The 22,500-nt window shown below is 46.4% G+C and overlaps 1 protein-coding gene across 4 annotated transcripts in view; it reads right to left on the reverse strand.

Moving 5' to 3' along the window:
- Window positions 1-22,500, reverse strand: part of LOC127647776 (uncharacterized) — a 417,720-nt gene that overhangs the window by 329,768 nt on the left and 65,452 nt on the right. Inside the window, exons 10-16 of one of the 4 annotated variants that reach the window (XM_052132241.1) lie at window positions 22,124-22,207; window positions 21,822-21,920; window positions 18,268-18,351; window positions 17,913-18,008; window positions 17,485-17,583; window positions 13,353-13,381; window positions 11,256-11,744 (exon numbers count right to left, since the gene is read on the reverse strand). The exons of the other annotated variants lie outside the window; for them this stretch is intronic. Of the exons in view, the coding sequence (XP_051988201.1) occupies window positions 11,607-11,744; window positions 13,353-13,381; window positions 17,485-17,583; window positions 17,913-18,008; window positions 18,268-18,351; window positions 21,822-21,920; window positions 22,124-22,207 (629 nt within the window). The 3' untranslated portion in view covers window positions 11,256-11,606. Of the gene's footprint in view, window positions 1-11,255; window positions 11,745-13,352; window positions 13,382-17,484; window positions 17,584-17,912; window positions 18,009-18,267; window positions 18,352-21,821; window positions 21,921-22,123; window positions 22,208-22,500 lie in introns of those variants that run through there. 4 annotated transcript variants of the gene reach the window in all.

Here is a 22,500-nt window from a genome sequence, read left to right on the forward strand (position 1 = left end):
AAAAATCATCTATAAAACCACCTGCACATATCCAAACATTTACCGGCTCCATTTGCCATCACGCAAGTATCATTATGCGGCAACAGGTGAAAATTGCAAACAACGAACGTGTCTTGTATTACCTTTTGATTTAATCACCTTCGTCTTTGTTTATTTAATACAAAGTTTCACGAGACAGGGTCCCGTTGCACCATCTGAACAGTGAATCAGACACGAGCATTGACATCTTTTCTTTTGTCTGTTCTTAAAAATATAATAAAGTGTGTTTCTTCAAACACGTCAGCATTTCTTTTGCAGGTAGATGAGCAAAATGACTCGCGTCTGAAATACATTTGGAGAGGAGCTCGTGAACTGGAGTGAGTCTCGTCGCATTTTGCGGGTGCTCACTCTTGCACATAAAAAATAACGAAGGTTCATAAAATCGCTCGTAGAAAATGATCTTATAACAGCTAAGATCAGCAGTTATTGGGAAATGAGGCACACTATGAATGTGCATGTTTTTGAGAAGCGCTTTCATTGAGATCACTGCGCACACATCAAACCAGACGCGCATCTGCGGCGCTATTATGATCATTGTATCGAGAGCTATAAAGCCGCACAGATTGCCTGAAGCTCACTGTGTCATTTGGGCGGCAACACAGGGGGACTTTTGGTCTAATTAATTTGGACACTCATGTGCTATCTGCGCTTTGATGAGAAGAACAGGAGAACTGACACCTTGTGACAGATAGATTTGAAGATATCTGAGATATTTGACAAATTTGTGAAAAACAGCATTGCTTCATTCACGCCCGGTGAGAACACATAAACAACTGTTCCCACCAATACAGGAGAAAATCATCAGTGCTTTTTTAAACACTTACAGCCCAATTATATTAAATTATTGTTTAGATTTACTGTTGAAAAAATGCCGGCAAAATCCCCTGTATGAAATAAATTAAATTACAAAACGAAAAATATATATATTTAAATATATATTTCTAATCATCTTTAACTCGGGTCGTATTTACTGCTTCTTCAGAAAATGTACATTTGAATGGAAACGGGCAGAAGGCGGCAAATGTCGCAGTTTATTTCCCGCATTTTCACTTTGTCGATAACAAAATAGCGCGAAAGGTGGAACTGTTGTCTGCTTTTGGCATGTGAGGAAGGGTTAGAGGAAAAGTCTCTTCTGTGCTGCTACACCTGCTGCCTTTGCCATTTTTAGATACGCACAAATCTCCTTTACCAGCTCAAGGATAAATGACTTTCTGCTGATGGTTCATGCACTGTTTGTACAGAATGTGTGCATTAATTGCAGGTTCAAGACGTTGTAAAACACAGTTACAGGTCAGTGACAGGATCCACCCTTTACCGAGTGCAGTCGTGCCATCTGGTCCATTACATCAGCGCCATCTTCAGTGCTATTATAGGGGGAAATAAATAATCTGAAATGATAATGCAAACAGAATAAATGTGGACGTAAATAATTACACTTTAGATTAGTAATGCACAAACACAAGCGGAGTGATACACACACAGTGAAGCGTCCGAGTGCTCGTGAACATCTCTCGTCCAATCAGATTCGAGAAACGAAACTAACTGTTGTTGTTGTGTGTGTGTGTGTGTGTGTGTGTGTGTGTGTGTGTGTGTGTGTGTGTGTACTTAAGAACTTCAGTTTGTTACAATGGTTTATATGAAATATATTTAAATATTAACATGGTAGAAATATTTTCTTGGTATGAGTACCTAACAGACAAATGTACCTCTTATGTGACAAAATATTGGTGGTGTAGCTTATTCAAAATTGTGAATAATGTGACAGCTGCTCCCCGGTCTCGTCTATTATACTCTCTACTCTCCACAACCACTTCAATGACAGTAAGAGCATAGTTTGTCAGTTTGTCTCAGTTTTCTGTGGTTCCAGGCTGTGGCAGGTGCATTTTATACACCTGTGTGGAAATAGTTTCTTTTCAGCAGGAATTAACATGGACTAAAGTTTCGGCAAACTATGAAAAAGGATGAAGGAATTAATGACTTATCATTTATGCATGCAACATCCAACCAACAGTGAACTCAGAGGCTTTATTTGACCAAATACACTGCCGTTGTTAGGTCAGGAAACTTCCAATACTGAGGAGTCCAATACAGTTTCGGGATTCTCCATTCAACATCAATACAAAAACTCTCAGCATCTTCACTGCCTGGAATATTGAGAGTTTAACTTATGTGAAGGATCAAACAGTCATAGATGTTTATCATGACCATCTACATTGAAGCTCAATTTTCAAACTCATGTTGTGACATGGCTCAAAGCCAAAGGAGAACAAACTACCATTTAGACTTAAACATTATTTATTTAAACAAAGGAAAATTGAGAAAAATCTAGTGCAAAATAATCATCAACTCATCCTGGAAATGCTGGATGTGTGGAGGAGAGAGAGAGTTCTCCTTCTTCTTGTTTAATGGCCATTCACTCCTTATGAGTATAACCGCCACATACTGTACAATATGCATCTTGCATGGGTGATGTATCTGCATTGCAATAGTTTTGTGAGAAAATCAGAGTCCAGTCTTCAGCTGGCGCTGCGTGTTCAGCTCCTCCAGATTTCACACTGAGCTCCTCAAACTCCAGAGCAGGGCAAAGCTCTACCATCCATACACATTATATTCTGCACCCTAATCCAGTGTTCTGTAAAAATACAAAAGTGCCCTATTTACCCGTGTATTCCCAAAACATCCAAAGCCTTTACTGGTCTACTGTTTATACTACTAAATAGACTACTTCAATATACCTCATATGTATAAATATACATGTTCCACAGTTTCCAGAACACCATATTCTCCACACAACCATTCTCACGCTTACCCATTATTGCCAGAGTAGAATTCAATCCTGTATGCCCCAATCTTAATCTGGAAAATATCACCTCTTCCCTTCTATTCCCTCCAATCATTTGATCCAATCTTTTTCCTTGTAACGATCACAGATTGAGTCTTTGGGACCAAAAACTGTAACCCCCTATCCAAAGACCATTCCTCATCATCTCTTATTGCCTCCTGAACCCTTTTAACTACATTTATTAGATTCCTGCCTCTTTTCCTTATTGATCCATCATCCACATATAGAGCCATTCCCATATCTGGTTTAACTTGGTCAAACATATCATTAATCATTCATTTAAACAAAATTGGGCTAAATACACTGCCATGAGGGGTCCCATTTAACATATCACATGAAGCTGATAGTTCCTCTCCAATTCTTACCCGAAATGTTCGTTCAAATAAAACAATTCTAGTCCCTAATTATAAATTTTTCCAGCTATTCCAATTTTATCCAATTTAACCAAAAGTCTCTCCCTCCGTTAAGTATCAAATGCCTATTTCAATATCAAAAAGACTGCAATTACATATTTCAGTATGAGCTTTTTTACTATTTGCAGCTTTATTCCGATCTAAATACATTTCACATGTTAGACATATTTCTGACTCTTGCACAGCACTGAATCTGCATCGCTCAAAGGTTACTAATGACATTTTTCTCTTCATGAATTCAGGCTCTTATGTTGTCTTAGTTTTATTATATCTGAGTGCCGCATTCGACACTATCGGGCATAACATTCTTCTCAATGGTCTCAAGTGTAGGGTTGGCATCCAAGCACCCTTCATTATTTGACTTGTCTATACTCTATTTTCCTTAAGTACAGCATATCCTGTTACTGTTATGCTAATGATTCCCAATTTTACTCACCAGTGAGCTTAGACAAGAAGTGTTCATTTGATAATATCCTAAATTGCTTCAAAGATATTAAACATTAGCTGGCAAATAGTTTTTTACAATTAAACGAAAGCAAAACTGAAGTTCTGATTTTAGGTCCCTCCATGTCCTCTTTCCTGGCCTGGTTGCCCAGTTTGGTCCTCTGTCGTTGAATGTACATGATCATGTGAGGAGTCTTAGAGTGATTTTAGATTCATCATTACTTTTAATCAGAAAATTAGTGCCGTTGTCAAGGGTAACTTTTTCCACCTGAGATCTATCTATAATCATTTTCTTTCCAGCAAAGACCTGGTTAGACTATTGTAACCGACTGGGAATCGGCCTCCCTCAAACGGCATTATCCCACCTACAGCTGGTTCAAAATGCAGCAGCTAGACTTTTGACAGGGTCAAGAAAGAGGGATCACATCCCCTGTATTAGAGTCTCTGGCTTCCCGTAAAATTCAGGGTTGATTTAAAAATTCTGCTTTATGTTTACAAGGATCTATCTGATCTCACACCCAAATACATCAGTGATCTTCTAGTCCCTTACTCCCCCACCAGAGCACTCAGGTGTTCTCCTCCACTTCTTTTGAATGTTCCTCGTTGTCGCTATAGATCTAAGGGTGATCGTGCCATCCCTGTGGTAGGTCCTAAATTCTGGAATAGTCTCCCTTACCTTGTGATGTCAGCTTCATCAATAGCCATTTTTATATCCTCTTTGAAAACGTATTTATATTCTTTTGCATTTGAAGAGGAATTTTTAATAAGTTATATTTGGTTAACACTTGATGCAGTTCCCCGTCTGTTGCTCACTTCGATGTCGTGTCGAAGAAGCGACACTAGGGGTCTCTCTTGAGTGCCGAATATGCCTCTGATGCATGAAAAAAGGCCAATGAGAAGTTGGCAGACAGTATTTGCATACCCCACCCCCGGACATATGGGTATAAAGGCGAGGAAATAGTTCATTCAGAAATTTTCTTGTTCGTGTTTGCAGTCAGCTGCGAGTTACACACCTGTTCCTGTTCCTCTGACGCTTTGCTTGCTGTTGGATCTGCGGTGCACATCAATGGCTTTTCCACTTCTCTGCACGGCAGTGCAGTTTGCCCCTGGGTGCTTCGACAGTGCAAATTTAGATTGTTTTGTTTTAATTCTGAAAGAGTGATTTTCTCTGTAAAAGAGTATTTTCCTCTAAAAGAGCAATACACAGCGGCATTGAACATCCTTTTCAGGACGCGTTTTATAAAGTGCCATTCCACCCCTGTGTAGTTCCTGGATGCGGTAGAGTGCTCTCCGCTTCAGACGGCCACAGGTGTTGTCTCATGTGTCTGGGTTGCGATCACACCGAGGCAGCGTTTGTGGATGGCTCATGCTCTCACTGTGAGAGCATGACCATGGTACCGTTGCGGTCACGGCTCGCTTTCAACAGAAAGCACGCCACTCCAGCCGCCCCCCGCATCACTCCTTCCCACAGGATTGAGGATGATGCCGCTGGCACTGGAGGCGATCTGGGGATGGCAGTGGGTGCTGCTCCGCCGGGTCAGCCCCCTCGGACCACCCTTCCCTCGGCACACTCGTTGACTCCCGTCCGTGCTCAAGGCAACAGCGGATCGCCTCACGGCCGGCCTGCCTATCCTCTAGAGCAAGAAGTGGATGAGCTCGCCGCTGCATCGGAGAGCGCAGCGTCTGACGCAGACGACTCCCCTGGGTTGCCGCCTTCGGGCCAGCACGCCCAGGCTGAGGCGGACGCGCAGATGTCCGATATGCTTGCCCAGACCGCCGCTAGCGTGGGGCTGGGATGGAACCCTCCGTCCTCCCCACAGCCATCGCGGCTGGATGATTGGTTCCTGAGAACACCACGCCGCTCAAAGCCGCACACACCCCCGGTCTCATTTTCCCAGAAGTGCATGATGAGCTGATGTCTACGTGGAGGGCGCCGCTCTCCACTCGGTGATTCCCCAGGTGGATAGGGCTGTTGCGCTCCACCTGTGCCCCGGAAACACGACCACCTGGCGAGGTTGCCCTGTGCTCACCTCCAAGGCCTGTAGGATGACGTCTACACTGACTGCTAAAGCCTATAGCGCCGCCGGACACGCCGCTTCCGCCCTGCATGCCATGGCCCTCCTGCAATTCCACCAGGTCAAGGTGCTTAAAGATCTGCACATGGGTGGCACTGATCCCGATGTGCCGCAGTCACTCGGGCAGGCGATGGCCACGCTCGTGGTCCAGGAACATCATCAATGGCTGAACTTGGTCGAGATGCTTTCTCAACGCCCCTGTCTCCCAGTTTGGCCTTTTTGGCGACACCGTCAAGGACTTTACCCAGCAGTTCTCCGCGGTGAAGAAACAGACGGAGGCAATCTCTCACATCCTGCCCCGCCGCATGCCTGCCGCCATGGGTCATGCCCCGTTTGCTCGCTGAGAGCATCCTAGTCGTGGCTGCAGTACCCATATTCTCAATAACAGAGCTATTTCCTTTGTCTCTGTGTCACCTGGCCCGCAAATGCCATTCTCACGGGACTCTGCCGCCACACATCAACAGTCCCGGCACGCTGGACACGGTCCCTCCTCCTCAGTCACAAACCCGCCCCCTGCCGGGTGCACGGAGCAAGGTAAGTGCTTTGAGTCTTTTCTCAGCACCAGAGCCTTGGGACGCTTCACTGCCTCCCGACGCCGTATTACCTGTTCCGCCCCGCTGCGAAGCCCCGCCGGTTACGTCCAAAATAATCGTCCCCTTGGTGCCCTTAGCATGGTGCTTGGATGCATGGCTTTCACTTCCCAATCCGTCATGCTGGCTGGCCCGGACCATCTGACTTGGTTACGCAATTCAGTTTGCCAGGCCTCTGCCCCCCTTCACGGGTGTCCACTTAACCGCAGTACATGGCGAGCATGCCAAATCCCTGCGTGCGGAGATCGCTACCCATTTACTCAAAGACGCAAAAGAGCCTGTCCCTCCAACTGAAATTTAGAAGGGTCTCTACAGCCCTTACTTCATTGTGCCCAAGAAAGACGACAGCTAACGACCGATCTTGGACTTGAGAATTTTCAACCGGGCTTTGCACAAACTCCCATTCAAAATGCTCACACAAAAACACATCTTAACTTGCATCCAGCATCTAGATTGGTTTGCAGCGGTAGACCTGAAGGACGCGTGTTTCTGTCCCCTCGCGTCTTCACCAAAGCACCCTTGCCCCGCTCCGAGAAGCCGGCATCCGCATACTTAAATACCTTGACGACTGGCACATCCTGGCCCACTCCTTAGAGTTATTATGTGCTCACAGAGACCAGGTGCTTAGACACCCCAGCCGTTTGGGGCTTCAGGTCAACTGAGCAAGCTCACCCCGGTTCAGAGCATCTCTTTTCTCGGCATAGATTTAGACTCAGTCTCAATGTCGGCACGACTAACCAACGAGCGTGCTCAGTCAGTGTTGAAATGCCACGCCTCCTTCAGGCCAGGCACAACGGTTCCTTTAAAACTTTTCCAGAGGCTCCTGGGACATATGGCATCCTCAACGGCGGTCGAGCCACTGGGGTTGATGCATATTAGACCGCTTCAGCACCGGGTTCAGACTCGCGTCCCGAGACGAGCATGGCACCACGGCACGCACCATGTGATAGTCACCCCCGCCTGCTGCCGAACACTCAAACCCTGGAAAGACCTCTGCTTTCTTCGGGCAGGAGTACCCTTGCAGCAGGTGTCCTGATGTGTCCTGGTCATGATCGATAACTCCAAATTGGGTTGGGGCACCGTGTGCAACGGGCACGCAGCTGCGGGCCGTTGGAAAGGGGCCCCGCTGCGCTGGCATAGCAATTGCCTAGAGGTGTTGACGGTTTTCTTTGCCCTGAGGAAGTTTCTCCCGTTAGTTCGGGATAAACATGTCTTAATCAGGTCAGACAGCACCACCACGGTAGCGTACATAAATCGCCACGGCGGCGTATTCTCCCGCCACATGTCACGACTTGCCCATTGTCTCCTCCTTTGGAGCCAGCACTGACTCAGGTCGCTGCGTGCCACTCACATCCCCAGCAACCTCAATGTGGTAGCGGATGTGCTGTCACGACAACGCTTGCCTGGCGGAGAGTGGAGGCTCCACCCACAGGTGATGCAGCTGATTTGGGATCGGTTCGGCAAGGCCCAGGTAGACCTGTGTGCCTCACAAGAGACCTTCCACTGACCGCTCTGGTATGCCCGAACAGAGGCTCCCCTCGGGGCAGACGCACTGGCACACAGCTGGCCCTCTGGGCTATGCAAGTATGCATTTCCCCCAGTGAGCCTTCTTGCACAGGTGCTGTGCAAGGTTAGGGAGGATGAGGAACATGTCACCCTAGTGGCACCTTACTGGCCCACCCGGGCCTGGTTCTCGGACCTCGTACTCCTCGCGACAGCCCCTCCCTGGCGGAAGGACCTTCTTTCTCAGGGACGGGGCACGCTCTGGCATCTGCGCCCAGACCTCTGGAACCTCCACGTCTGGCCCCTGGACGGAACGCAGAAGATCTAGCTGGTCAACCACCTACCGTCGTAGACATGATCAACCAAGCCAGGGCCCTCTCTACAAGGCAACTTTTCCCTAAAGTGGCGCCTGTTCGCAAATTGGTGTTCTTCCTGGGCTGAAGACCCACAGAGGTGTGCAGTTAGGTCAGTGCTCTTATTTCTACAGGAGAAGTTGGAAGGGAGGCTGTCCCCTTCCACCTTGAAGGTGTATGTTGCCGCTATCGCAGCTCACCACGACCCAGTAAACGGCAAGTCTCTGGGTAAGCACGACTTAGTTATCAGGTTCCTAAGAGGTGCCCGAAGGTTAAATCCCTCCCGGCCAAGCCTGTTCCACTCCTGGGATCTCTCGGTGGTCCTCGCCAGTCTTCAGAGATCCCCCTTCGAGCCGCTAGAATCAGCCGGACTCAAGGCCGTCTCCCTTAAGACGGCCCTGCTGATCGCGCTCAACTCCATCAAGAGGGTCGGGGATCTGCACGCATTCTCCGTCAGCAACACTTGCCTGGAGTTCAGTCCGGCAGACACACATGTGATCCTATGACCGCGACCGGGCTACGTGCCCAGGTAGTGAACCTGCAAGCGCTGCCCCTGGAGGAGGCAGGCCCAGCCCCTTCGTTGCTGTGCCCGGTACGTGACTTACAAACCTACGTGGACCGCACGCAGGACTTCAGGCATTCTGAGCAGCTCTTTGTCTGCTTTGGCGGACAGCGGAAAGGGAACGCTGTCTCCAAACAGAGGCTCTCCCACTGGCTGGTGGACGCTATCCTGTTGGCCTACCACACCCAGGCCTTGCCCCCCCCCCACACTTGCGGGTTCAAGCACACGCAACAAGAAGTTCTGCGTCCTCTGGGGCACTGGCTAGGACATATTGGGCAACACCCAATACCTTTGCGAGGTTTTACAACTTCAGGGTTGAGTCAGTCTCGTCCCGTGTTTTCTCAGGTTCGAGCTGGTAGAACACGGTACACGCTGATGGTCTGACTGGGTGAATTGCTTGTGCCCAGCGCCCTTTCCCTCGGCCGAGGTAAAACAGTGTGCTTTTCCCTCCCAGGAGATCCCACTCACTCGGCTCCCTGGATGACTCCTCCCTAGCCCTGTGGGTCCGCAATTCTGCGGAGGAATTCACCGACCCAATCCACTGTGGGTATCTCAAATCTACCCTGCACTGGGAAAGGTGATCCACAGATCAGGCCTCCTACACGGACTCCTTCTGTGTGTATTTTCCGCGGTACGGTCCCCTTACAAGCGGACCAGCATCTCCCTTAGGCAGTTCCCGCTGCCCTCCAGTCGCCATGTTGTAGCAACTCCCCCCTCCTCAAGGCTGGATCTACAACTGCACCATTCTTTCCTACATGTGACCGAAGAGGTCCATGTGATGTGTTTTGCCACACTACCTCCCCCTTCCTGGGCAGGTGTGGTCTCCGCAGGGTCTTTCCCCCCTGAAAGAATAGGAAACTGGGTAAGACCCCCTTCCCATGATGCGGTAAGGGCCCCAGCCGTTTGGCTCTAACATAGAGAGAAAAGAGGCCCGGCTATGCTCGGCCCATCGCTAGGTTGGCAAGTGTCACCTCGTTCCCCTGCTTGGGTAACTAGAAGGATTCCGATGTCTTTTATGGGGCATTGGGGAAGGGTACGTACAGTCTGACACAGCTGGTTGTCCTGGCACGTGAAATACCTGCACACTCCTGTGTCAGCAGTACACATACACTTCTTCAACACGACATCTAGATTACGTATGTAACCTCCGTTCCCTGATGGACACGAGACGTCGTGTACTCCCGACCACGTCGCTGAGCCGAGCCACTGAGGTGACCGGACACTCCCGGCTCCTCAGAAAAATCCTGAATGAACTCATAGTATTTCCTTGCCTTTATACCCATATGTCCGGGGGCGGGGTATGCAAATACTGTCTGCCAACTTCTCATTGGCCTTTTTTCATGCATCAGAGGCATATTCAGGACTCAAGAGAGACCCCTAGTGTCCCTTCTTCGACACGACGGCTCGTTCCCTCCATCAGGTAACGGAGGTTAAATATGTAAACTAGACGTTTTTATTTGTATCTATGTATTTATTGTTATTATTTCCTTTTTGTTTGTATATAAGTTAGTCATTGTATTTTTATTTGATTGATCTGTAAAGCACTTTGTGTCAACTTCTGTTGTTTTTAAACGTGCTCTTTAAATAAATGTTGACTTGATACAACTGGATACATGCTGAAATAACAAGATTATAATTATGATGAAAAAGCTCATAGTAACTACAGTTTTCAGCAAACATGAAGGAAAGAGTAATGATCCTGTAAAACATCGAGAGGCAGCATTTCAGCACCACTGGAAATCAAAAGCATCCGTTCAAACACAAAGCATAGACATATTTATTAAACTATGTAAAAAACTGACTAAAAATGTTATATCCACAAGACGCAAATAATATGTGTGTGTACATGTTTTAAGTGTGATAAAATCCCTCAGTAACCTTTTCTGTGTAAAGTCAGATCCAGTTTTACAACTTCATTGCCATTGTGAAATAATGCTGTAAAAACAATGATTTAAACAACTCAAATAATACACAACTTTTAACAGAAGAACTGATGAAAGTGGTTTTATAAAATTAGAAGCTTCACAATTCTGCCTTCAAACCCTCCAAATAAATTGGCCCCCTTTCATTTCCAGTGTAAGTGTCTCACTGTATCCCCCAAGAAAACAAGGGACAAGTTATTATTGAATTATTTACATTTATGCATTTGGCAGACGCTTTTATCCAAAGCGACTTACAGTGCACTTATTACAGGAACAATCCCCCCGGAGCAACCTGGAGTTAAGTGCCTTGCTCAAGGGCCCAACAGTGGCATCTTGGTGGTGCTGGGGCTTGACTTTAACCCTGAGCCTCAACCACTGAGCCACCACTGCCCCATTACCACTGCAATTATTATTTGTGTCGATCGAGTCGAACTTCTATTGAACTTGTAATTATTACTCCTTTAAGTGCAAGTACTTATTTAAAAAAATACAAAATAAAATCATAATAGACTTTACAAGACTTTACATGGACCGCACATTTATTTTCATATGGTCAAAGCACAATGTCTAACACAAGTATGAAAACAGAGCAACTGATTTACAAGCAAAACAAGCAGTTTTATTACACAATTACTTAAACACAGTCTGCATTTATTTACAGCTCTTCTCAAAAAGGAGAAAACATAAAAAACAATGTATAATATAAAAGCTCACAATATAAATAATAGTCTGTATGTTTTGAACTGAAGGACATCACTGAAGTTTCAGTTTGTCAGCACTCATAAGAGTTTGAGTAAACATGTACAAGTGTTTGACATCATTTGTTTTCTCTCATTGTTGATTATGTTTGTGTCTCAACTGAATCAGACTGAGTATCTTCTGAGCTTCTCTTTTCTCTGTCCAGCCTCCTGATCATGCGTCTGTAGTAGAGGATTCATTTCTACTGAGTTCTGGTTCTGGTTTGATCCAGCGACTGGAGTTTCATCAGATCCTGCTGCATTCTGAGTGAAAGACACATCATGTATTTTATTCAGTATCTACATCAATGATTGTGAGTATCACAGCACTGCACATGCTGAATGTCTCTTTATGCAGCATCATTCATTTCAATCATTTGCTCTTTAGAATCTCCGTAACCAGAATATATTTGTGTCAAATAATGGAGACATGAAGAACCACTGATCTACACAACATCTCTCTGCTATTGGAAACTGATCAATATCATGTAGTTTCCTTTTATTGCAGGTTAAGTATAAACCTTAATTAAATATTTACCCAAATATTATAATTCTCTCATTGTTTTCTACCATTATGTTATCAGCAAGATCTCATCGAACTCAAGACGCCAGATCAAGTTGATAAATAAAGTTTAATTAACTAAGTTTATCAACAGTTTTATTGACTTTAGAGAATAATTTGTGCCATTGTGCCGTCTCAAACTCATATGACTCTCTTTCTCTGTGAAACACAAACAAAGATATTTTGATGGAGATATGAGGTGAATATATTCATACAATGCAAGTGAATGGTGTCCAGAACTTTCAAGCTCCAAAAAGCACATAAAGGCAGCCTAAACTAAGGCTATCTATAAGACTGTAATCTATAAGACTCCAGAAGTTGAACCCATGTCTTCTGCAGCGATAAAGACCAAAATAAAACTCCTTTTTCACTGGCCATCTTGACATCAGCAGTCTTCTTGGTGATCATGATTTCAAGCTCGATTACACTTCCTGCTGCTTGATGCATGCACATTAGATGGCGACATCAGAAATGTAATCGACATTGAAATCATGATCGTGTCTAGAGATTGCAATGGCAAGATGAACAGTGAAAAATAAGTTTTATTTTGGTCTTTATCGCTGCAGAAGACATGCGTTCAACTTCTGGAGTCTTATGGATTACATTTATGCTGCCTTTATGTGCTTTTTGGAGCTTGAAAGTTCTGGACACCATTCAGTTGCATTGTATGAATATATTCACCTCATATCTCCATCAAAATATCTTTGTTTGTGTTTCACAGAGAAAGAGAGTCATATGAGTTTGAGATGACACAATGGTGAATAAATGAGAGAATTTTCACTTTTGGGTGAATTATTCCCTAAAGTCAATAAAACTGTTGATAAACTTAATTAAACTTTATTTATAAAATACTCACTTGAGAACTTTGGTTCTCATTCTGGTTTGATCTGGCGTCTTGAGTTCGACGAGATCTTGCTCTTGCTGCATTCTGTGTTTAGGATGAGACAAACATTTTAAACAATATTTAAACAACATCTTTATGCTTTTGGACAGATATTAAAGGTGCAATCAGACTCCATTCATATCAATGGTCTAGTAAAAGGAGTTTCGCATGACCAGTTGGAAACCACTTCACCCTTCTATTTGTTATTCTGTGTTATTGAATAAATGATATGTGACATTTACTGCTGCTAATGGGACAGGCCTGTTTCAACTAAGACATCAGTAACTAAAAACATCTCACTGACAGGTGTCATTATGAAGTCCAAGAACACTGACATCAACAACATCAACAGAAAATGACTAAGTGAACTTTTAATAAGTGAAACATTCTCCTGAAATTGCAAGTCTTAAAGTAATGTGATACTAACCTGACATGACTGCTGACAGGTTTTGATCGCTGTGTGAAAAAATATATTTAGTGTATTATTTAGAGATTGATCAGTCTCAGTTACAGATCAAATACATCAGATGATCACAGATATATCACAGACACCTTTAAATATCAGCTTTAGATCCAACTGAACATGTGGAAGTGTTTCTTATTGATAACCATAAAAACAGTTGAATTATGTCTGATAAATAACGCAAATATTTCCTGTAAAGAACAAAATAAATAACAGTTCCCCTTCTGTCGATCTCTCCACGTTGTGTCAGAGAAGCGACACTAGGGGTCTCTCTTGAGCACCGAATATACCTCTGATCTATGAAAAAAGGCCAATGAGAAGTTGGCAGCTAGTATTTGCATACCCCGCCCCTGGACATACGGGTACAAAGGTGAGGCAAATAAAAAGCCGGATGGTTGTGCATGCTGTTCGAGTGAGATCACACCAGTTCCAGTAGACCTCTGACGCTCTGCATGCTGTTGGATTGATGGCGCAATACCCGAGAACCACCCGCCTCCCCGGCACGCTTTCTTGCTCCCATCTGAGCTCGGGATGAGTGCGGCCCACTTTACGGCCGGCCTTCCGGTCCCTTGAGATCCCGGAATTGGATGACGATAATCACCGCTGCATCGGAGAGCGTCACAGCGGCGTCTGATGTTGATGGCTCGTCTGCGCCGCCACCTTCGGGTCTGCGCGCCCAGTCTGAGCCTGATGAACAGAGGTCCGATATGCTTCCCCGGGTACCGCAAGCGCGAGGTTGGACCGGAAAATCCCATCCCCCTCACGGCTATTTGATTGGTTCCACAGGCATGTGCGCCGCTCACAGCCATGCACCCCCTCCAGGTTTCTTTTTTCCCGGACGTGCATGACGAGCTGAGCAAGCCAAGCTTCCTCGCTCCTCCGCTCTCACTACCCTCGGCGGCAGAGCGGTCCCAGACCACTCCCCCCCTGCACGCCATGGCCCCCTCTTGCAAGTCCACCGGGCCAAGGCACTCAGGACTCAAAATTTGCACTTGGTTAGTCCTGTTCTTGATGTGCCGCAGGAACTGCACTCGAACAGGCGATGGCCACCCTCGTGGTCCGGAAACGCAACACATGGACTGGACCTGGTCGCAGTAGAGGAGGTAGACAAAGCACACTTTTTCAAACGGGGCTGTGGTACTCACATTCTCAATAATAGAGCTATTTCCTTTTTTGTCTCTGGGTCACCTGGCCCGCAAATGCCGTTCTCACGGCACTCTGCCCCAGGCCTCAACAGTCCCGGCATGCTGGACGCGGCCACAGTCCGCCTTCAGCCCTACGACTGTCCCACGGCCGGCTGGTTCTGACAAGTCTAGAGGAGGCCTGCAACCGGACCTCCTCCTCCAGTCATGAACCTGCCCCCTTCCGGGCGCGGAGGTAGGTAAGTGCTTTGAGTTTGTTCTCAGCACCAAAGCCTCGGGACGCACCCTTGCCTCCCGACGCCACACTACCTGCTTTGCCTGCTGCGAAGCCCCCGCCAGGTACGTTCAAAATACTCGTCCCCTTGGTACCCCCCAGCACGGAGTTTGGAGGCGTGGCTTTCATTGACCAACCCGTCACGCTGGCTATATCGGACCATTCGACTGGGTTACGCAATTCAGTTTGCCAGGCCCCGCCCCCCTTCGCGGGCGTCCGGTTACGAGCGTGCACAGTCGGTGCTGAAATGCCTCACAAAGTTCAAGCCAGGCACAACGGTCCCTCTAAAACTCTTCCAGAGGCTCCTGGGGCATATAGCATCCTCCGCCACAGTCACGCCGCTGGGGTTGATGCATATGAGACCGCTTCAGCACTGGCTTCAGACTCGAGTCCCGAGACGAGAATGGCGCCACGGCACGCACCGTGTGATAATCACCCCTGCATGCCGCCAAACACTCAAACCCTGCTCAAAATCTGCTTTCTACGGGCAGGAGTGCCCAGGTCTCTTTCTACAGGCAGGTGTCCTGACAGGTCCTGGTCACTACCGACGCCTCCAAATCGGGTTGGGGCATCGGTTGCATTCGAGTCGCTGCGTGCCACTCACATCCCCGGCAAACTCAATGTGGTAGCGGACGCGCTGTCACAACAACGCTTGCCCAGTGGAGAGTGGAGGCTTCACCCCCAGTCGGTCCAGCTGATTTGGGAATGATTTGGCAAGGCCCAGGTAGACCTGCTTGCCTCCCGAGAGACCTTCCACTGCCCGCTCTGGTATGGCGGAACAGTGGCTCCCCTCAGGGCAGAAGCGCTGACACACTGCTGGCCCACCGGGCTGCGTAAGTACGCATTTCCCCCTGTGAGCCTTCTTGCACAGTTGCTGTGCAAGGTCAGGGAGGACGAGGAGCAAGTCACACTAGTGGCTCCATATTGGCCCACCGGGCCTGGTTCTCGGACCTCGTACTCCTCGTGACAGCCCCTCCATGGCGAATTCCCCTGAGGAAGGACCTTCTTTCTCAGGGGCAGGGCACGCTCTGGCATCCGCATCCAGACCTCTGGAAACTCCACTTCTGGTCCCTGGACGGGACGCGGAAGATCTAGCTGGCCTACCACCTACTGTCGTAGACACGATCAACCAAGCCAGAGCCCCTTCCACCAGGCAGCTCTACGCCCTGAAGTGGCGCTTGTTCGCAAATTGGTGTTCTTCCCAGGCTGAAGACCCACAGAGGTGCGCAGTTAGGTCAGTGCTCCTATTCCTGCAGGAGAGGTTGGAGGGGAGGCTGTCCCCGTCCACCTTGAAGGTGTATGTTGCTGCTATCGCAGCCCACCACGACGCAGTAGACGGCAAGTCCCTTGGTAAGCACGACTTAATCATCAGGTTCCTAAGAGGCGCCCGGAGGTTAAATCCCTCCCGGCCAAGCCTGTTCCCCTCCTGGGACCTCTCGGTAGTCCTCACGGGCCTCCAGAGACCTCCTTTCGAGCCGCTAGAATCAGTTGGACTCAGGGCCCTCTCTCTTAAGACTGCCCTGCTGATCACGCTTGCCTCCATCAGAGGGTCGGGGACCTCCACTGAACTCGAATCCCTGGTCGATTCCTCCCTAGCCCTCATGGGTCCGCAGTTCGGCGGATGAACTTGCCGACCCAATCCACTGCGGGTACTCAAATCTACCCTGTACTGGAATAGGTGCTCCACAGTGTGAGGACTCCTATGCGGACTCCCCCTGTGTGTATTTTTCGCGATACAGTCCCCTTACGAGCGGACCCGCGTTTTTCTTGGGTACGTTTCGACTGCCCACTGGTCGCCGTGTGTAGCAACTCCCCCTTGCTGAGGCTGGAACTACCACTGCGCCACTTCCACATGTCACCTAAAAACACATGTGATGTATTCACCACCTTACCTCCCCAGCTGGGTAGTGGTGGTCTCCGCAGGGTCTTTCCCCCCTGAAAGAATAGGAAATTGGGTAAGACCCCCTTCCCTCAGTGCGTGGAAGGGCCCCGGCTGTCTATTGCTCTATGCGAGAAACATAGAGAGAAAAGAGGCCCAGCCAGGCTTGGCCCGTTCCCAGGTTGGCAAGCGTCGCCTTGTTCCCCTCTCAGGGTAACCAAAAGGATTCCGATGACTTTTGTGGGGCATTGGGGAAGGGTACGTGTAGTCTGATACAGCTGGTCGTCTGGCACGTAAAAAACACCTGCCCGCTCCTGTGTCAGACCACGTACACGGCTCAGCGCATGGCGTGATTTAAATTGGACCCCTAGTGTTGCTTCTCCGACACAACGTGGAGAGAGCGACAGAAGGGGAACGTCTAGGTTGCGAATGTATCCTCCGTCCCCGATGGAGGGAATGAGACGTTGTGTCCTTCCCGGCCCCGTCGCTGAGCCAAGCCGCTGTAGTGGCCGGACCATTTCCACTCCTCAGAAAAATCCTGAATGAACTCTAGTATTTGCCTCGCCTTTGTACCCGTATGTCCGGGGGCGGGGTATGCAAATACTGACTGCCAACTTCTCATTAGCCTTTTTTCATAGATCAGAGGTATATTCGGTGCTCAAGAGAGACCCCTAGTGTCGCTTCTCCGACACAACGTCTCGTTTCCTCCATTGGGGAACGGAGGTTACATTCGTAACCTAGACGTTTTAAAGACACACTTATTAAACTGATTGTCTTTATTAAAGTTTGGTTTATACTCACAGGGTTTAAATACCAGTAAAATCAGCAGGAAATAGCTCAAGAAACTTTCACATGAAAATACAACAATTCTCAGATCTCCAACTGCACGCTCACCATTAACTGAGGATGGAAATACAATATTATAAATATATTCATCACATTTCAATATTTTCCTCACTGTGTTTGGGGAATCAAATCTTTCCGAACAGCATAAACTGATTAATGATCAAATTATTGTTTTCATGAATTTAATGGCTAGAAATAAATACAAGGATAATTTAATCAGAATAACTTTGAGATGATAATATGAGTAATTTCTATTCTGTCAGTCAGTAAAGAAGACATTGTATTGTATAAATTAACATCTGTTTATTAGTTATTTTACCATGAAATATTTAAGCTCAGTTTAATAACTGTATTCTGTTACTCTGTTCAGTTTGTTCACTCACCTTTTTTCAGTATCAGTTCTGTCATCAGTGAAACAGCGCTTATTAAAACAACACCAACTGATCCAAACAGGTACATAGGGACAAGACGGGGGAATTCTGTAAGTTTAATTTACACATTTGATCATTATTTAGAGAAAATTAGGCCACATGAGGCTAATAAATTTATTTGTATTAAAACTAAATGTGATGAAGTTTAAGGAATGATTAATATATGACAGTGATAGTTTATATAAAAACTCACCACAAAACACACACACACACACTCACACACACAAACACACAGAGACACACACACAAAAACTCACACCCACAAACACACACACACATCACACAGAGAAGATGATCAATACTTTACCTCTATCAATAAATGACCATGTGAAGTTCACAATTGTCCAGAGTAACTGCAGAAACCCGATCAAACATCCCCATCCCACAGAATCTGGACATGGAGAAACGTCTCGGGTTACATGTGTAACCCTTGTTCCCTGAAAAAAGCGAAACGAGATGCTGCGCTTTTGCTTAGCGCTATGGGGAACAATCCTAGTTGTGACCGAGCTGTGAATAATGTGTGTAACACATCAATGAAATGTAATCATTAGATGCACCTGCGGCCAGGCTATAAATGGATACGACACCAAGTGTCATCAGATACTTCTTTTTGAAGAGCAGTCCTGGGACGTCCCAGTGCGGCAAAGAAGTGCAGCATCTCGTTCTGCTTTTTTTTAGGGAACAAGGGTTACACATGTAACCCGAGACATTCCCTTTACAAAAAGCTTCACTATGATGCTGCGCTTTTGCTAAGCGCTATGGGGAATGCAATACCCACGCCGCCGCACTGGGGGCTGTCCGGACCCCTACGGTTGTGCAGTGTACTCACAAAAACACGAGGGGTCTCAGACATGAGCTTGAGATGTCGACTCAAGAGCATAGGAGCCCGGAGTAGCATAAACATCTAAACCATTACATTTTGATGAATGTGTGCGGAGAGGACCAGCCTGCCGCATCACAAACTTGTTCAGGCATGAGCTGAGATGTCGACTCAAGGGCATAAGAGCCCGGAGTGCAGAACATCCAAACTAAAAAAGTCCAATGAATGTAAGCGGAGAGGACAACCTGCCGCATCACAAACTTGTTTAGGCATGGGCTGAGATGTCGACTCAAGGACATAAGAGTCCGGAGTAGCAAAGCATCTAACCCATAAAGTTCGATGAATGTGTGCGAAGAGAACCCTATCGCAACACAAACTTGTCATAAAAACTGATGAATGTGAGCGGAAAGGACCAGCCTGCCGCATCACAAACTTGTCCAGACATGAGCTTGAGATGTCGACTCAAGGGCATAAGAGCCTGGAGTGGCAGAACATCCAAACAATAAAAATCTAATGAATGTGTGTGGAGAGGACAACCTGCCGCATCACAAACTTGCTGCAGAGGGAGACCTCTAGCCAAGGTTTTAGAGGAGGAGAGCCCTCTGGTAGAGTGCGCCCTAAAACCTACTGGCGAAACCTTGTAGGCCCGGGCAATAATGAGGATGCCTCTTTGAGGGCACCCCGCCCACCAAGCCGTGGCAAACCGCAGAGGCAAGTGCCCGCTGACAGTTCTTTCTACAGAAAATCCAGAACTGAAGCAAACTGGCAGTTAGCTGGTTCTGTAATATGAACTTTAGTAGAAGGAAACGCATGCAGTAAATGAAGTATAGCAGTGCGTCATAAGATCGATGGTGACCAGCCAAACGAGTTGTAGGGCTTGAGACACGACCGTCTTGATAGGCATCATCTAGGACTTGAACACCCATGGGTAGTTCAAGCTTTAAGATCTAAGCCAGACGCCACCCCCCACCCTCCATGGGAAACGGGAAGTATTTAGTGTAATAACCTAACTCTCTCTCTGGAAGGGGAACACATACCATGGCCCCTTTAACTGGGAGATTTGAGTTTTTGTTTTTTTTTACATAAAAAAGAAATCTGGTTTACGGTAGTGAGAACACGCCGTTGAAACACGGAAAAGCGGCGAGAGAATTAAATCCTGACGCCCATATAAATCCCACAGAAAATAATATATCTGGCAGAAGTTTTCACGCTGCCAGGATCTCTGAGATGGGTATTAGATTTTAATACTTCCTGTTGAGGGCTTGTCAAGTGTTTCGCGTCCTGAATAAAATGCAGGAACAGCGAAAACATCCAATTTTGACGGAAGCCTCTGCAACCCGAAACATGAAGAGGTGGCGGGAATGGAGGGGCTTCGAAGTGAAGCACGCGCCCCATCCCGAGGGGAGCTACCCCCTAATCTAGGCGCAAGACCGTCAGAGTTTTCTCTTACTAGAAATTATAGTCCTGAGATCTTGCTTCGGGGCTGGCGAGGGTGGCAAGACTGTCCCCAATCCCTGGGAGGAGGAGCACGACTTGCCACGCTTTGCTTTTGAGCCTCCCTTCAGACAGGACCGAGGCAGGTCTGAGGCTTGCTCGTCAAGCGCAGAACCCACACTCAGGTCGTCCAGTCCAGGAGGTCAGCCTGGTACGCCTGTAAAACAGCATAGTGTGCAGAGCAGCACCAGCCTGACCTGCTGCTTGATACGCCCTTCCCACTAAAGTGGAGGTTGTCCTACAAGGCTTTGAGGGGAGAGAGGGCTTCTTAAGTGATGATGCCGAGCCAGGTGAGAGATAGCCGGCAAGCATCTCTCCGACCGGCGGCGTCACTGAATACCCCCATACCTCAGCACCCACGATAGTCGAATATAATGACGTCAAGGGTATGTGAACACGGGAAGAAAACTATTAATTATTTTTTTTATTTTTTAGGGGTTCCTCCATGAGCGAAAAAGCTCTTCATGGAGGTTATCAAAGAAGGGAAGGGACTCATGAGGCGTTCCCTTTCTTAGACTGGAAGATAAAATCTATCCCCTAATTTGTAGGGTTTGGGGGGTCTCTTTTTAGCGTGGACAGTCCAATTTGGCAACCGCACGAGTAACAACATCAAGCAATTCCTCCATAGATTTTTTATCACGGACGGAAAGCTCGGAGGCGGGAAGAGAATCACGATCCTCCTCATGATCCGAAGAGGCGTCGGAACACGCTTCGAGATCATGTGAAGGACCAGCTGGGTTTGGGGAGAGAGTGAGAGAAAGGGATAAACCCGTCTATTGCTCCTCAGCCAAATCCATGCAAGAGCCCCATGGATTGTTCGTGAGTGCTGACTCCCGGAAGCAACGAGGTGAGTGCGAAGCACTTTGCCTGTTAAAGCAAATCGCAGTGCTCGCACCCGTCCTGCTGCAACGCGAGAGCAGAGTGCTGAGTTACCCCCAAACAAACAGAGCAAAAACTGATGCGTGTCCTCTTCAGCTATAGAGGGATCATTTGCGGCTTTCAGTCATTCTCTGTTTTTTTTTGTTTGTTTTTTTTTTATTTTTTTTTATATATCTATATAATATTTTCTAAACAGAAGAGAAAAGAGAAAAATGTTCACTGCACACTGTCTAACCAATTCTAACTCCTAACAGAGGAAAGAAAGTTTTGACAGGGTTTGTAAAACATACATAAACAGAATCGCTCTGAAAAAAGTTTCTGTAATACTATACTATTCTGTATAATATCCATTTATAGCCTGGCCGCAGGTGCATCTAATGATTACATCAGCCGAGGCTATAAATTCCGGTCAATGTTCATTGACATGTTACACACATTATTTCAGCTCGGTTACAACTAGGATTGTTCCCCATAGCGCTTAGCAAAAGCACAGCATCATAGTGAAGCTTTTTGTAAAGGGAACAATATTTTAACTTTATATCGTCAAACAGTCTTTAAAGTGATTTTATAAAGAAGTATCTTAACTTTATAATGCACTGAACTGTAAACTGAAGTTATATGAAGACTGTTGAAATTAATATACAAAGTTTATAAAATCATTATTGTACCGGTTTCATTTTCCAGTGCTATGATGTAGAAATACATAATTACTGCATTAATTAATGACATAAACATGAGCCACACTGATCTTCTGACCAAAGGTGAACCTGAAACACATGAAAGAACATTTTCATTAATTTTATTTTCTATATGAACATTAATAATGTTAATCAGGATTATAAGTGACACACTTTTCCTTCATAGATAACATCCTCAATTCATGATGACTGACAGTGACACAAACATTTGTGGGTAATAAATGAATCATAATATGCATTTCTAATTATCAGATCATAATTCAAACACTTACAGCCCATTTGATCCCCACAAGTGACATTCCAATTATATCTTGTCGCTGTTGTGAACACTGGCAAAACTGCAACAATGAACAATCCTAAAAACAGGAGAGTAATTATATTAATATACTGTCAGACAAATCAACATATCTAATAAGATGTAAATAATAAACAAATACAAATTAATTTTGGAGCACAATGTGTGATCAGGTGATTTAGTGAGATTCATAAATAATATTCACAGTAACGTCTCGGGTTACATGTGTAACCCTTGTTCCCTGAAAAAAGTGGAACGAGATGCTGCGCTGCTAAGCGCTACGGGGAACAACCCTAGTTGTGACCGAGCTGAATAATGTGTGTAACACGTCAATGAACATTGACCGGAATTTAT

The sequence above is a fragment of the Xyrauchen texanus genome, chromosome 8 (genome assembly GCF_025860055.1).
Source record: "Xyrauchen texanus isolate HMW12.3.18 chromosome 8, RBS_HiC_50CHRs, whole genome shotgun sequence".
Lineage (NCBI taxonomy): Eukaryota > Metazoa > Chordata > Actinopteri > Cypriniformes > Catostomidae > Xyrauchen > Xyrauchen texanus.